The sequence below is a fragment of the Orbicella franksi genome, chromosome 10 (genome assembly GCF_964199315.1).
Source record: "Orbicella franksi chromosome 10, jaOrbFran1.1, whole genome shotgun sequence".
NCBI lineage: Eukaryota > Metazoa > Cnidaria > Anthozoa > Scleractinia > Merulinidae > Orbicella > Orbicella franksi.
In genome coordinates this window covers 3,663,375-3,680,430 of record NC_138154.1, presented here as the reverse complement: position 1 = coordinate 3,680,430, position 17,056 = coordinate 3,663,375, and the positions used below count along the sequence as shown (strand labels likewise).

Genomic DNA, 17,056 nt, shown 5'->3' with positions numbered 1-17,056 from the left:
ATTCGGAGAATGAAAGTTTTATAAGATAGTACCTTCTTAGGAAATGTTGCTAAAAAATTTACTGTAAAGCAAGGGTCCTGGGCGGCCTTGATATATTGTAGAAGCGAGTAGAAATTTTGGGTGCCTTCATTTTTATAAACCCGACCATTCTTTTGATTGAACCTCTAGCCCCAATTTCAAGAATGAGCGGAATGTATTCCATGCATTTTGCTTCAGCGAGCAGAATAAACTGACTACTTCGAAATAATCACGTCACTTCCCGTCAGGTCGCAAACAAAACACGTTGTTACACAAACAACTACACTCCATGAGTAAGAGGTGCTCCTTCTCTTTTCCTTGTACGGTAAAATAAAAGAATTCTTAACAAAATGCAACTAAAAAACGTTTGGTGGTTAGGTGCGCTTGCTTGCATCGATTTACACATCGATGCATCTGATACCTAAACTCTAATTAAGTCAATAGCTCCCTGGTTAGCACATTAATAACAATAGGTCGTTCTTGTTAAATTCGATCTTTCGGCCTATTCTGCCACGTATAAGTTTCTTAGATTTTGCTTTCTTCTGATTAAGAGGACTAACAAGGTTGAAAAGAGGCTTTCAAACTAGACTCGACTGTGGTCTACCAATTTTTCTGTCGGCTCGGTCTGTGAAAACGCTATATCACAGACGAAGATAGGGCATTTGCTGCGTCATAGTGACTATCATGCGCGCGTTACCTTATTTGTTAAACAAACTATAAAATTCGGACAGGGTGTTCAACAACAACTTTTCTCTTCTTTTAATAAATTGTGCAAGTGAGAAACAACGTTACATAAGCCATTGTATAAGCGAAATAGTTCTCAACTATTTTTCTTTCCTTTTTGTGGTTTTCCTTACAGTTGAAAAGTTTTCTGGTTCAGCATTGGACATTGACGCTCCAAGTCCACATTCTTCACGCAAGGCCCTTGACGTCAAAACCACCTTGACCAGTTTAGATTTGAGTGGCGAAATGATTGGTGATCATGATGTGCGTTCTTTCTCCGAGGATCTTAAAGTCAACAATACGTTGACACGTCTCTATGTGGGAAGAAACAACATTGGTGGTAGTGGTGCGGCTCATCTCTCTGAAGCCCTAAAAGTGAATGGAACATTGACTAATCTGGATGTGGGAAGCAACAACATTGGTGATAGTGGTGCGGCTTATCTCTCTGAAGCTCTAAAAGTGAATGGAGCGTTGGCTTATCTGAATGTGAGTTGGAACAACATTGGCGATAGTGGTGCGGCTCATCTCTCTGAAGCTCTAAAAGTAAATGGAGCGTTGACTAGTCTGTATGTGGGAAACAACAAAATTGGCGATAGTGGTGCGGCTCATCTCTCTGAAGCTCTAACAGTGAATAGAACGTTGGCTGATCTGGATGTGGGTTGGAACAAAATTGGCGATAGTGGTGCGGCTCATCTCTCTGAAGCTCTAAAAGTGAATGGAGCGTTGACTGATCTCTATGTGGGAAACAACAAAATTGGCGATAGTGGTGCGGCTCATCTCTCTGAAGCTCTAACAGTGAATAGAACGTTGGCTTATCTGAATGTGAGTTGGAACAACATTGGCGATAGTGGCGCGGCTCATCTCTCTGAAGCTCTAAAAGTGAATGGAGCGTTGACTAGTCTGTATGTGGGAAACAACAAAATTGGCGATAGTGGTGCGGCTCATCTCTCTGAAGCTCTAAAAGTGAATGGAGCGTTGACTAGTCTCTATGTGGGAAACAACAAAATTGGCGATAGTGGTGCGGCTTATCTCTCTGAAGCTCTAAAAGTGAATGGAGCGTTGACTAGTCTGTATGTTGGAAACAACAAAATTGGCGATAGTGGTGCGGCTCATCTCTCTGAAGCTCTAAAAGTGAATGGAGCGTTGACTAGTCTCTATGTGGGAAACAACAAAATTGGCGATAGTGGTGCGGCTTCTCTCTCTGAAGCTCTAAAAGTGAATGGAGCGTTGACTAGTCTGTATGCTGGAAACAACAAAATTGGCGATAGTGGTGCGGCTCATCTCTCTGAAGCTCTAACAGTGAATAGAACGTTGGCTTATCTGAATGTGAGTTGGAACAACATTGGCGATAGTGGCGCGGCTCATCTCTCTGAAGCTCTAAAAGTGAATGGAGCGTTGACTAGTCTGTATGTGGGAAACAACAAAATTGGCGATAGTGGTGCGGCTCATCTCTCTGAAGCTCTAAAAGTGAATGGAGCGTTGACTAGTCTCTATGTGGGAAACAACAAAATTGGCGATAGTGGTGCGGCTTATCTCTCTGAAGCTCTAAAAGTGAATGGAGCGTTGACTAGTCTGTATGTTGGAAACAACAAAATTGGCGATAGTGGTGCGGCTCATCTCTCTGAAGCTCTTACAGTGAATAGAAGGTTGGCTTATCTGGGTGTGATTGGGACCAACATTGGCGATAGAGTTGCGACTCATATCTCTGAAGCCCCAAAAGTGAATAGAGCTTTGAGTGCTCTGGACAGGAAAAAGGACAGCATTGGCGATAGTGGTGCAGGTCATTTGACTGGGCTTACTCTCCTGCGCAACGTTCGCAGTAGTTTCACGAGAAAAGTATTCCCAAAAATTGAAGGAAGGTAAAGTTATATGAAAAATACGCAAACAGCAAACAGCAAACAGTTTAAGATCAAAGATTGCCAGTTATTCATCTGACGAAAGTTTTGAATTTGATGACTGCCTGTCAGTGCAGTGTTGCCCATTGTAATTTTTAGGCAATCACAGTACATACATACATACATACATACATGCATGCATGCATGCATGCATACATACATACATACACGCATGCTTACACGCATGCATACATACAAACATACATAATTTATTTGGTAAAGAAGGTTGGGGAACTGGCCAGACATTAAGTCCTGACGTGGACCTGCACTATCTAAAATGATTAAATAATATACACTTAAATATAAACATTGGCGATAGTACTAAACAGTGCGGCAGATATCGACGTTAGTCTCGCATCCTATCTATCATTCATGTGGAAGTGAAACACCGGGAAAAACTTGTCAAAAACCAGTATTTTAATTTATTCGTCCCTTGTTGCGATGAAACGATTGAGGAATAGCGAGCTGTTGTTCCCTCTCGTCTCTCACCGAGCAGAAAGAGAAGGGTACCTCTGTTCTCAAGGTAGAGTGAGGATAATCTCGTAAGCAGGTTTTCGACAAACTTTTAACAGAAGAGGTCCCTTTCATTTTTGGGCGACTTGATTTAGTATAAATTCAAAGAAATTTTTGAGTCTTCGGCGATGCATTCGACTCTCCTCGCTTCATTCTTTATCTTCAAGTCGGTTTTTAGCAATTTGATGTGTCATTTCGTTTTAGAAAGAGTAAACTCTGCAAGTTACGGCCACAAGTTTGAACAAACCTTTCTTCGGCGACTTCAAAGCGCGTGATTCAGTTTTGGTGCAAAGGCTATGTGTATAACCTTGTACGTTCATTCATTGCTAGTGAATATTCATCGTTCGTTCGCGTTGTTGACTGTGCCGATGATACTTTCTCATTAATTAAATTTCACTGCTCGCACTTCTGTTTGACTAAGTTTTACCAACCTTTTCCTGGAACAATGTTTAAACTCAGAACCTCTTGCTACCTCGCAAAGAACATGAAAGAAATGATTCCAATTTCACAGCCCAAACGATGCCTCGAGACACCCTTTCCTTAAGTTGTAAATGGGGTCACAAGTCACAAGTTCGCTGTTTAAAGATAAAAGAAACTGAGCCAAACAGAGGAGAAAAAAAGGAACGGTTTTTTATAGAGCGTTTTCACATGACATCACAGCAGCCATATTGGTGCTCCGAAACGATGAAATGGCGGCCATGTTGGTCTACCAAACTAATCCTGTGGGAGTTTAACTCTTTTCTAAGGCCCCGTCCACACTACCCCAGGTAAATTTGAAGACGCAACAATCACTGGTCATTTTGGATTTGTGTTTGAAGAAAACTCGGCCAAGGAACTCAAATGATTATCGTTATGTCATCCTCTTCGAAAGGCTCCATTTTCAAAATGTTTTTGCAAGCCGCCGTTTTCAAATGTCTTCGGTTTGAAGAGTGTTTTTGAAAACCTCCGTTTTCGTGACGGATTCGTGTGGACAGTAGGCCTAACCGGAGAAATAAAACTGCGTTTTCAAATTTCTCCGGCGTAGTGTGGACAAGGCCTAATGTGAACGGTTTCTTTGTTTCAATAAATTTGCATGGCTACTGGCCACGTGAATCTAAACGCTCTATAAAGCACAGTTATATAATATTATTACAGAATCGATGTCTTTTTCTCACGAATCCTTTAGAACTACATTGGAACCTCCCAAGTGGAGAAAAAGGGAAAATCCTGACGCGTTTACTCGCGAAATGGAGAAAGGTATGTGCACTTTGTTGTTGTTGTTGTTTTTTTTCATTTTCTGTGATCTTCGTTCCTCCACATAAATGAAGCAAGGACGTGAATCGAAGCGACGTCGTCCCACAAATTGCTTTTGAATCATACCATACCCATTAGACTACGAGTATTCCCTGTTTCCCTTAGCTTAGTCCGTTGAACGTGATCGTAAAAAAACCTCGAGATAAAAATTTCCTTGCGAAATTATTTCCGCCAGGATTGCTTTCGGGTCACGCACGACGGACTAGGCGAAAGAGGGACCACTCTTAGTCTAAACACAGGCGACCCAAGCTCTCAATGTTATCCTTTTTTTTTCACCTTTATGCGAACGTTCAGCCTAACGTGACATATGGCATATACTATAGAAATAAAAAACGCGCCCGAGTGCATTGTTGAGTTATATAAGCACGCGGGAATTTTTAAGAACACGAGAGAAGTGCATAGAGAAGCACGAGGCGCAGCCGAGTGCTTCTCGCACTTCTCGAGTTTTCTTAAAAATTCCCAAGTGCTTATATAACTCAACAATGCACGAAGGCAAGTTTTTTTATTTCTTTTATAAAATGTAAACCACCACGTTAACATAAAGACATATTAAACAAGAAAAGGATTGCGAATTTTAATTAATCAAAATAAGTATTCTCCTTACATGTACATGCTTTCTTTTTATTGGCTTAAATGCTGAATGAAAAGTAAAACCGTTCCCTTTGTGGCAAGAAACAAACGTTTTCTAAAAAAAGTCAGAACGGTTCTAAAGAAATTATTACAGCAAAAAGAATCTTCGAAAGCTGAAGCAGTTCCCCAATTCACTGACTTTTGCTCTGAGGAGGATAAAGATTGATTTGCATTGAACCGATTGTGCAAGAATTGAACATGCCGCCAAGCATTTCGCTGTGGATCGTTGTGGTGGATGATCGGCTGTGCGTTTCAACCACTCTGCCTGATACTTCTGCTGCTTTTGGCTGACTAAAAGGCTCATCGCATTGTGGAGATTTCTGTTTTGTCTGGTCGGCCCCTTGTAGAGCAGTAGACAAGACATCACTACATTTCCTGAGCTGGATAGACGACGGACGAGAATTGTAATGCTGGAGACTATTCGGGTTTCTGTGTCCCGAAATGTGGCAGATGTGGCGATCTGACAAACCGGCTTGAGACCACAAGGTTATCGCTGTCGCCCGAACACAGTGATTTGTGTAAACTTTGGAAAGCTTGGCCTTTGTACTTATTTCTTTCATCATGTTTCCAAGAGTGTTGACACCAAGCGGGCGGTTTTCGTACCAGATTTCGGGTGTGATGGCGGATTCATTCCAGTCGCGTCGAGGTTGCTGAAATAAGGCTTCGCATTTCGGATTCAGCTTGGAGATATACAAGCTCAGCGCTCGGTAGCCGTCGTTCTCACTCTCTGTTTCGTACATACGAGCCGTCTTCTCAAAGCTGGATCGGTCTTGAAGTCCACCGGGATGGGTTTTGGTGGTCTCGTCGTGGGTCATAGTAACGTAGCGCTTGCCTTGCTCGTCTACTTCAAATGCAAAACTCGTCGGCTTCAAATTTCTCTGCCCTTCACGACCTCTTCTACACCAGTAGAGAACAACATGGAACCACACGTTTCTCAGCAAAGACCATGGATTTGCAAGGCTTAATACTGGACCAGCTTTCAATTTCTGCAAGTCGTCAACTGGCATGGCCTCTTTGTGCTGCACATTTTCCTTCCCTTGCTGTTTCAGGCTCTTAATTTTGGCGTTCAGCATACGGTTGGAATTTGAAAACGTTGAAGAATTTAGCTTCAAACTTCTGTTATAAGGTGGGTTGTTCAAATGCCTCTCTATTGCATTTCTGAACGTGATTAAGGACGACTTGCTGTACTCTTCACCCGTTTTGCTTCGTGCTTCTGTATAAAACTGTGACAGACTGTTGTCAAGTTGTTCGTCGCTCATTTCCTCTAGTTTTGGCAGCACAGGAACTTTTTGTGCACCCCATTCTAGGAAAAGAAAACATTTTTTCCAACTCAGCCTTTAAGTGTTGCAAGCGTATTTCGAGTGGTTAACTGTTAAATGATATATGCAACAGCTGCTAGAAAACATTTAATTGTATAAACAAGTGAAATGTTGCTTTTTGTTGACAAAGATGTAGATAAGCCAGTATAACTCATTATTTAGGAAGCATTGTAATATGCTTTTTTCGTCATTCTGCCTTTTAAATTAAAACAGGTTTTAAGTTTTAGTGTTTGAGATGTGTATTGGATTGTAGTCATGTTTACGTAAATTCATACCTTTGAAAGCGTTTACTGCCCAATTTGTCGAGCTCTTCGTAGACTTTGCTTGCGTTTCCACCAAAAGCCGGTTTCTCTCCGCTTCTGTCAGTTCTGCAAACCGTTTTTTCTTTGGAACAGGTGCCTCATTTTGAGACTCCTTAACGCTGCTACTTTTCTCGGCGTTCAGGAATTCGAACCCGAGTTGAAACCGTGGAAATTCTTCAGCCATAATGGCGGACGGACTAGCTGATTCTCAAATTTTGTCCAGGGCAAAATTTTCGTGACGTAGCTTGCGTGCATATGTTGAGTTATAATGCACGCGCGTGACGTAAGCAGAGTGCTTTATGGAGCTATAATGAACTCGAACTGACCAATCACAGCGCGCGCAATTACTCGAACATTTTATAATATAATATAACGACTGAATTTGACTACGCGAAACGTGACTCTGGCCTTGCAGTATATGGAAGTGTTGTGTTACAACGGTTTCAATTTAGAAAGGTTTGTATGAGAATGCAACGGCTTTGCTTGAAAAGTCAATTATTCCTATATTTTGTGAATAAAATCTACTTACCCTGTTACTGTTTTGTATTCTTTGTTGTTTGCCAGCTCCTCAGGTCGATCTAAGGCGATTTCGGCGAGTTATCGTTCTGTGGGTTTCCACTACTAAAACAAAGACAAGGCCGGACACTGATTTCCGGAGTGCCCGTCGCTCGAAGCGAATAAATCCACTGAAAATAACCCTGCCGATTCAATTCCTCAATAGAATCGAAGAAGAGATGTTGAAGTTCCATGTAAGTTCACTCGCTACGCGATTCCGTCCACAACGCCTTCGCAACGATACATTTATTTCGAGATTGCTTCGCTTTCAAGTTCGAAAACAGCCGCGTCACAAAAGTTAGGACACTTTCGCGGTGTTGGGTAACTATAATTAGCCCGACCGGGGGTAGTCAGCAACGATTTGTCAACGGTCAAACCAAAATGCTCCCCGGGTAACCGGGCACTCCCTTTATGGGTTTGACAAATAAAGCACGAGGGGCGAATGACGTCATCTCCATTTTCGTCCTTGTGCTTTCTTTCGAGTGTTGTCAGTGCAATATTGTGGACTTTCGAGTGTTGACAAAGCTTACTGTAGACTGCAGTGTTAATGGCATTTAAAAACCTTGCAGACATGTCCTCACGAGATGTGTACGACGTTTTGTGCGAACAGAAAGCTGTAGTTTGGCTGCGTGTTGTGTGCCCTCTTCTCTTCGACCAAAACCAATGCTGCTTTTGAAATGTGTACTTTTCACTTCGCTGGCCTAGATTTCTCTGCGCAAAATTTGTAACATTAACCCAACGAAAGTGTTTACATGGGAAAAGAGTTCAACTCGCACAGGATAACTTTGGCACACCAGGGCAACCCTAAAATATGGAATCCGGAATCCAGAATCTGGAATCTGGAATTCAGATATTATGAATGACGATAGAAATAATTCACTTCAACAATTTCTAATAAATGAATATAGGGAAAAATCATTTTTTTAAAATTTTCTTTGCTTTACTTCAACTACAAACTGTAATTTTTAAAAAATTATTGACTATTGTAGTTCTGAACAACCCTTAGCTATACATCTGGCCCGGTTGTTCAATAGCTAGATAAAGCTATACATTGGGTAAATCAAAGGCCAAATTTATACCTCCTGTAAACTGCAGTTCACTTATTAAACAAAACGGCAATTACCAGCAAGCTTATTTTAGACGCTCTCAGGGTGCTTGGAATCAAATTACGATTCACGATATTTAGATCCTCATAATTATAGCCCTTGCGAGAAATAACCATTGCACGAATTTCAATAGATGGGAAATTTTTGTGTCAAAAAAGGATAAGTTTAAGTCCTTTTTCCTAGGCCTCTTATTTTTTACAGGTAAAAGCCATGCAAAGTATTTTTCGTGTATTTTAAGAACTTGTTTTCTTTGATTTATGGATTCTGGATTCCGGTTTCCAGTTTCCGGTACCGGATTCCGTTCATCGGTTTCCTGGTTTTAGGGTTGCCCGCACACCAACATGTCCTCCGTTTCATTGTTTCGGAAGTGAAAATGCTCAATACCTGTTTCCCCAGAAGCCAAGGCGGCAGATGTAAACCCAATTTATTCGAAAACACTCTCACAGAACTTTTCCAAACTTTTTAGTCTTGAAGATCTAGAAGATCCAGAATTCAAGAGGCTTTAAGTCATTTAAAAGTTCAGATCTAGATTTGAAAAAGATTGTTCATAACGGGGAGCCGCAACGCCGTCTATAGACGTTTTTTGCTTGGGCGGTTTGTTTTCCCACTACAGACCACGTGATATTCTCTAGAGCATTCTTTTATCCATCTTAAAATGATTTATTCATATGCACACGACTATTTGAAAATTTGAAAGGAAGAATTCTCAAGAGTATCATCACATGGTCTGAAATGGAGCAACAAACCGCCCAGTCGAAAAAGGTCTATTTGTTGCCATTCCAGCAGCGATGTTAATCGAACATTTTTGAAAAGTTTGTTTAATCTTCAGGAACTGTGTGAAGCAGCTATCCCGACCGTGCTAACACCATGAATAATCACCCATTCATAGTTGAAATGGTGTGCCTCTGAAACTTTAAACAATTAACGTCCTAGCTCTGGCTTTCCATGATTCCATTGTTTCTCGTTGGCTATTCGCTCGTAGAAGCACCAGTAGTGTAATTGCCAATTGTTGAAACAGTTTAGTTGAAAAACAAATATCATTAAATGAATGAATGAATGAATGAATGAATGGATGGATGGATGGATGGATGGATGGATGGATGCATGGATGGATGCATGCATGCATGGATGGATGGATGCATGGATGCATGCATGGATGGATGGATGCATGCATGCATGCATGCATGCATGGATGGATGGATGGATGGATGGATGAATGAATGAAATACTTTATTAAATTGATCGATTGAGAAGAGTTTTAATACAATTAAGAAAGTGCAAGTGATAAATAAAGAAATCCTCTTTATTTGAACATGTGTTACGAGTATTGTAAGATACTCAACAGGTCCCTTGCCAATCAGGACGCAGGATGTTTTGAATCCGCCGACTAGAGAGCCGTGTTTAGGACGTCACAGGGCCTGAATGCAACTGGCTTCAATATTGTAATCAATAAATAAATCCCCTTTATTTAAAATATGTTACAAGTAGTGTAAGACGCTCATGAGTGCCCTAACCATCAGAGCGCAGGATTTTTTGAACGGACCAAAGAACAAAGTCAAAGCAAAGACAACAAGGGAAAAGGCAGGTTCCATTTTCAAGACTAATTTATCGTTTGTTTTTTTTCAATGATTAACAGAAACAACACCGGGAAATATACAGTGGAAGTTAGCAAGTCAAGCCGGACAGGTAATTATTCAATTGTTGCAATGATAACATATCAATTTTTCTCGAAGTTTTAAAGAAATGTTGTAGAGAAACCCAAGGCATTAAAAGATTTCTCTAGTACCGTTTGTGTTTGCATTGTTGTTTCAAGAAAGGTCATCCTTGAAAAGCGAAAACGGGCAGACAACAATCCCGATAGCTACTATGAGCGGTGATAGTTTTCCGTTGCCTCTTCGAAGTTCACGAGGATAGCATGAATAGGAGCATTCATAGCTTTGGAACACCGTGAACTTCGATCAAACAATGGTGAACTATCACTACCCAAAATAACTATTGGCACCGTCGCGTATGTTTTTACGCTTTCGTAGGACAACTTTTCTCGAAACAGCTGTATAGCATTCGTTACAAAGAGGCATGTAGTTGCATCATAAAAGTGGTGAAGAAAACAACACTTTATTTAGCAAACGAAGCGCGTTTGAAAGAGGAATTTCTTTTATTATCTAGACCAGTTATTCTTTATCGGATGGACTCAAGCTCTTTATTGCTCAGTTTTTTTTTTTTTTTTCATTTTATTTTGTTTTCCCATGAAACTTTGATCATTGTTATTGTTGTTTTAACTTAGAAAGAAGAGTTTTCTCAACATCAAATGACGGAAACGAATACTCCTATTCGAACATGTATTATAGTACATTCAAATGCAGCCACTGTAGCTAAAAAAAGAAGTCACACGAGCGTGTGTAAGACGTTTTCCCAATTTTCCAAGTCTTTTGAAGTCTTACAGACAAGTGCGGTTTAAATTACAAATCGTCAAAGCACAACGCTTATGTATCTAGCTGTAATGTGAAGTTTTCTTGCTAAGATGAATTAAGGACTTATGATCAAATTCTCGATAGCCGTTTTTTTTTTTTTTACATTTTCGTCCACAATAGGTCTTTCCTGGATATCTTGCCAAATTTCAATCTATTACGAACATTAGAACCACGTTTTTTGGACCTTTTTTCCCGAGAATTTACGGCCGCCATTAATTTTCCTTGTTCCAAGTCTTGGCTGAGAATAGGAGTAATGACGTCACTCACTCAAAGATACTGCACGGGTTGAAATTATAATAACAATTCGTTTAGAAAATTGCACAAATGTATGATCCAAAGTTTTTGTTCTTTAAGCGAATTGCTGTGCTAATTATTATTATAATTTCAACCCGTGTGGTATTTTTGAGTAAATGACGTCATTTACTCCGATTTTCAACCAAGCCTTGGAACAAGCATGAACGGTGCTAACTACGCCTGTTAACAGTTAAGCAAATCATTTGAGGAAAGCTGTAACTTAAATCATGTTCGACCAGTCCGTAACTGTCCAAATTAACCCAACCCAAACAGTAAGAGGGAATCAGCGTAATTATCATAAAGACCATCATTGCCAAAGCACAGAAAAGAGAAGCAGATATACAGATAACACCACTTACCCTGAAAAGCTTCCCTGCACAGTTGTCTAAGCAAACGAATGTTCTGTCCGGTAATAACCTCCGGTATCAATTCGAAGGACTTAGTTATTTATCAACTTTAACTTAATAGAGGTAAGCTAACCTTCGTAGTAAGTTAGTAACGCTGATGTTTTAGTGTCAGCCCTTCGTCACTTTGGTCAGACGATTGACTGACACTCGAAACGTCAGCTTCACTAACTCGCTACTGAAGTTAATTTTCCTTTGTCAACCTCAAATTGATAAATTGCCGAGTCATTAATTGAATGCGAGGTCCTGTTTGTATATTATTACATACATCTTACTCATCTTGCCGCGTGGGAACGCTACGAGGGATTCAAGTCCCTGCAACCAGTCCCTAGTGTAAACGCTTCGAGGGACTTGTCCCCTAGTGGGGTCTCACCTTTAGAGACAGTCTTCGGTCCAAAACTTAAAGAATATTGGACCAGCAATTAAGTAATCTCATTGGTTATTGACCCTCTGAACAAACCTTGTTGTGTAATAATAGGGGTTATTTTATTTCGTTGTCTTTCAGATGAATTTTGTTCCCTGATGTGATAACAAAAGCCGCTTCAAGATCGACAAGTGGAGCATTACGTGAACGTTTCTACCAGGAGATTGTAGTGAATAAGCAAAATATGATCATTGTTTATCCGTGGAGAATCAGTGAAAAATTTTGTTAAGGATAACATTCCCCTGTACATTCCAGAAACTGATAGTGATTACTAACCATAGCCTCTCAGTATGTATTGTAGAACCAAACAAGTAAACTGTTTGATGTGAAACGACCCCAGAGAAAACTGGGCTCCAATAGGCTTCTTGTTCACAGGCTTACGTAACCGAGACCCTTGCGGAATTACCTTATGCTTACATTAGATTGGATAGAAGCTTGCGTCGAAGCCTGGATGCACTAAAACAAGGTGAAATGTTCCGCGTTTCAATATAGGTTTTGTATAACAAGTGTCAAATTTGTCGCGTGTTTATTGGCCAATTGTTGTGGAGACGGATCCAGGGGAGGGGTTGAGGAGGTTACAAACCCCCCCTTTGAGTAGCATAAATATAATGAAATTGTTTTATACCTAGTTCTTTCACTTCGGTTCCACCAATTGCCTGATCGCCTTAGCGGGAAAAGATGATAAACCTTTTACCATTGCATTATTTTTCGGTTTTCTGGTTGATAAAAAGGAAACTACAGATTTTATATCATGTCTTCACAAACGTTTTTCAAGTGTCAGGAATGCTGGAAATGGTGTTTTAGATGGTAAAATCGGAAAAACGTTTTCTCTCTTGAAGCTCTCGCCTGCGGCATTCCCCATCCACGCCGACGGGGTCGAAGTTATTAAGGTGTATTATTATATGGCTTTGGCTTGTGGCCGATATAACGCGCGCTCTGATTGGTTAATTGTCACTGAATTGTAGGGCATTATTCTCCCGTAATGCCCCGGGCCGATTACGGATTATGCAAATTAGGAAGAGCCCGACTCGGAAAATTCAAGCGGATTGAAACGATGAAAGCCGATTAAAAACAGTAAGAGAGGTAAATTTAATTCCGAGTAGCTAAAAGTTTAGGGATTTTTCCTTACTAAAATTCATATAGAAGTCGTTTTTGACTTACCGGTAACCTTGGCGAGCACTAGTGAAAAGCAATCAGAGTTTGCCGAGTGTTGAGTAAAGCTAAAATCGCTAAATGAAAAACACCATCGGCAGATGTGTCACGTATCCTGAGCAGAAAACCACGAAGAAACTTATAAGTTATCATCTTAGTCACAATAATTACCGAAATATTGAACTCCGTTTCAGTTCTCATCAAATAGATTCCCTCGCTTCAACACAAGAGAGTGAAAATCAGCTTCCAGGATCATCAGATGTCAACAATCGGGCGGTTTCTGTCGGTAGCAGTATTTCTGATACCTGCAGGAAGTTTTAGACGTTCACAAAGCTTGAAAAGTTAATCCATAAATCCCAGAATGAAGAAGGCCAAGATATGTTGTCGAAAGCGAATGCGAAGATCGAGTTATTCTGAGCAGTGCATTCTGAAGCATTAGTATTTTGTTTCACCGAAAGGCCGTTGGTTTGGACTATTTTGAAGCACTTTCTGTCTTTTCCATGTGCGTTGACGTTTTGCCACAAAAGTTGGAAAACCTCTCCCATCAAGTTGTGGCACCACGATACTAAAATACCTTTTTGAGGCTGGGACAATCATTTCTCCCGTGAGGAAATGTGCACTTTTAACGGAAGACGTAATACAGTGGTGAAGTTCACTGACTGTGTAGTTTTGCCCTGGGTTTGAGACGATGAATGAATCGGTAAACGCGCGCATCGCCGGATGTAAATTGACGACTTCCGCTCGAATAATTTTTTCTTTCCTTTAATTCATGAGCCATATAATAAACAACTTAATAACCTCGACCGCTCGGTCGTTACGGGAAAATCTCAAACCTCGGCCTACCGTATTGACCTCGCTGTCGCTCGGTCAATACGGCAAGACCTCAGTTTGAGATTTTCCCGTAACGACCTCACTCTCGGTTATTAAGTAGTTATAACACCCCCCCCCCCTCCCCCCATTCAGGATCCGCCCCTGCATAAGCTGAGAAAAATCTCATGCTAATTTGGGGACACAAAATGTTGACGACGTTAGGAAATTGCAGAAATATTTAACCTACTTAAGCTACCTCCCGTGTAAGAACTAATCAATTTTTAAAACCTTGTATACTAAACCAGCTGTAATTAGGCGCAATTTAGATGTTCAGTGAATAGTAAACAGGTAATGTTGTAAGCGGACGTTTCAAAAATTAAAGTTTGAATACGTCGTACCCAATCGTAAAGAACTTAGAACAAGTACCTTCATTACAAGGAATTCTTCGGGTTGAGAGACTTAGTTTTTTTTGGTCTGTTTTGTCCTGTCTGTTTAGTTTTCTTTTTCCATAAGGTTTTCGTATTCAATTTAGGCCCCATGCCCAATAAGAGGTCGTCACAATAAGAGGTATAAGACGGTATGAACGTAAACGAGAATGCTCTTATTCGCTTCTTTACTAGGGAATTCCTTTTAGTAATTACTAGGTAATACATAAGTGAGAAACACATGTACATATAATACAGTTTTAAAAGAAGATAAAGAACGGGTTCCATTAGTTAAGGAAAGGAATAATAAATAAGACCAGCGAGAAATTGAATACGAACTGAGCACTGATGTAAACGGGAAAGCAGTCCGCACGACTAACACATGAACTGATGTCGCCTCAATTCCTGCAAAATGAAAAGAAAAGAGTAGAACTGAATCTATCGATATTAAGAACTATACAACACTTCAATAAGAAAAGCCTAACCTGAGTAAAACACACAAGGACGTGACAGGAACGCATAAGAATCGCCTCTTCTAACTGATTGTTTACCTCCTCGTGTGCTTTTACCAACCCAAAGTACACCTGCGTTGCAGTTATAAGTACTAGTTTATGGAAACATTTCGTGTCCGAGGACTAAACGAACCCGCGATTTTTGTTCCTAAAGTTACTACGCAATGTAACGTACTAGCATGACATCACCCTGGCACGACTGCTGTTCAAATAGTCCTATTAATTTTGACCAAAAATCAGAACATCTTGGAGTATATCAACAAAGATTTGCTAGAAACGGCAATCTGTTCCAGGGATTTCATTCACTTTAAAGTGACAGGAATCCTGGGAACATCTGCTGAACTACATGCACTAGTAAAGCTGTTAGCAGAGAAAAGGCGAGGAAATGGCCGACGACATTGGGTGGTGGTTTTCCAACTCATCTGAATAATTTCCAAGTCGATTATCATGTGATTTCTCTCATCCATAAAATTTCAAGAAGATAGGCGAGCAGAATAAAGACAATCATCAACTAGGAAATGTCGGCTTGATACTGTTGATATAACACTAGATTCTCACCACTTACATTGATAGGAATCTGTTGTAACCTGTTAGAAGAATTTATATTTATATTCTATTTCCAGGTTGGAGCGAAAAGAATGATTTACTGTTAATTGCATTTCGACAGCTCCTCAACGACCTTGTTCTGTCCAAACTGTTGGTCACATTTGGTGTACGCATGCTCTACGTGATAAAAACCCCATTTATTGCACGGCTAGCTCTGCGAGTGGGCAAGATGTGAGCCAGCTCCTACGCTGTGATTGGCTGGCCGGGCGGGCAAGATAGACCTGCTGGCTTGCTTGCTAGGGATTGCCCGCTGTGTCCCGCAAGAAAAATGGTGTCATTAATGTCATGCAATTAATCCTTTATTGAACAAGCTTGCTCTGTCAAGAGGACTGAATATTAGCCTCGTAAGTCTGAGTCCTCAAATACGCCTAAAAGCACATGGCCAATACACAGCCATCTTGACGGCAAGCTTGGTCAATAACGAAAACATCAGGGGCTTGAGGAAGGTTTGGTTCGTAGTAACCAAATTGACTTGATAGATTCAGAAGCTTATGTTCATTCAAGCTGAAGTTGTTTCTTTATGTATTGCTAAAAACTGTCTTGCTTTCAGTGTCATACAACGACAAATGTAAGATGACTAACATTAGTAATCACTCTGATCACTAGCTGGAGTTGTTTCACCGCAGACCCAACTAACTAACTGCTAGCCTGTTGCCAGCTGGCATTTTAACGTTATGTTTAGTTTCAATTAAGCTACTTGTGTCTTACTCCACTGACTTGGGCTAAATCATGGATTTATTTATTTTATCAATGTTTTTTTTTTTATTTATGTCTTTAAATCTTACCGAGATTTCTTTTGTCTCAGAGGTAACTTAAGAATCTTGAAGCCAATCTTAGACCATACCGCTCTTCCTTTTTCCGGCTTGTTTTTGTTTCCTGCTTCTTTTTGAACTGAATTGTCCAGCTGCTCAGGGAAAAACTTCTGACTGAAAGGACAGGAGGGGTCACCTTCCTCGATGTCACTGGAAGAACCTGGCTTTACTTGGGATTCATTAAAGCTGTCTGAATCACTGCTTCCCCCGGAAGAAGACGCTACTTGACTGTCTTTAGGAGTAACTTCATCTTTATCCGCCACCAACAGTGTATTTAGCAACAGCTCGTTTAGGCTTCCAGCATTTTGTTTGTTGCCTAGAGCTTGTTTCAATTTATCAAGCCTGTAGTGCAATTCTTCAGGCTGTAAATTCATGGCCTTTGCTAGGTCCTGAAACTGTTTTTGTACTGGAACAAGATGCTGCTCAATACTGGACAAATCCTCTTCCAGCCTCACATAATCTTCATAAAAGTTCTTGAAATTCTCCGTCAAAGCAGCGGTTTCCTGCACGCTCTCCTCCAAGCGATTCTTAAGCTGGCATACTTCCTGTTTGCTCTCCAAGAGCGCTTTTTATAATCCTTTTTTCTCGTTTTCGAAGACTGCCGCAACTTTCTCCATTGCATTCTGCAGTTTAATTTTCTCCTTCTCGGCAGCATGTTTGGCGTCTTTCAGTGTTAGATTTAGCCGAAGTTGCTCCAGTTCAAGTTGTCGTTTCAGATCACTAATCTGCGCCACCATTTGCTGAATTTCTTTGTCTTTGACTGACAAATGTTCATTTCTTTGCTCAGCTATT

General features: G+C 40.5%; 1 protein-coding gene across 6 annotated transcripts in view; it reads left to right on the top strand.

Moving 5' to 3' along the window:
* The window catches only part of LOC145500946 (uncharacterized), a 41,310-nt gene extending 24,945 nt beyond the window's left edge, over positions 1-16,365 (top strand). For 5 of the 6 annotated variants that reach the window (XM_081480510.1, XM_081480514.1, XM_081480513.1 and 2 more), the window contains 3 exons: positions 878-2,600; positions 4,315-4,385; positions 9,991-10,257. In XM_081480510.1, coding sequence (XP_081336636.1) covers positions 878-2,600; positions 4,315-4,385; positions 9,991-10,064 — 1,868 coding nt within the window. In that variant the 3' untranslated portion in view covers positions 10,065-10,257. Of the gene's footprint in view, positions 1-877; positions 2,601-4,314; positions 4,386-9,990; positions 10,258-12,028 lie in introns of those variants that run through there. The other variant, XM_081480511.1, reaches the window with a different exon arrangement.
* The last annotated feature ends 691 nt before the right edge of the window (positions 16,366-17,056 follow it).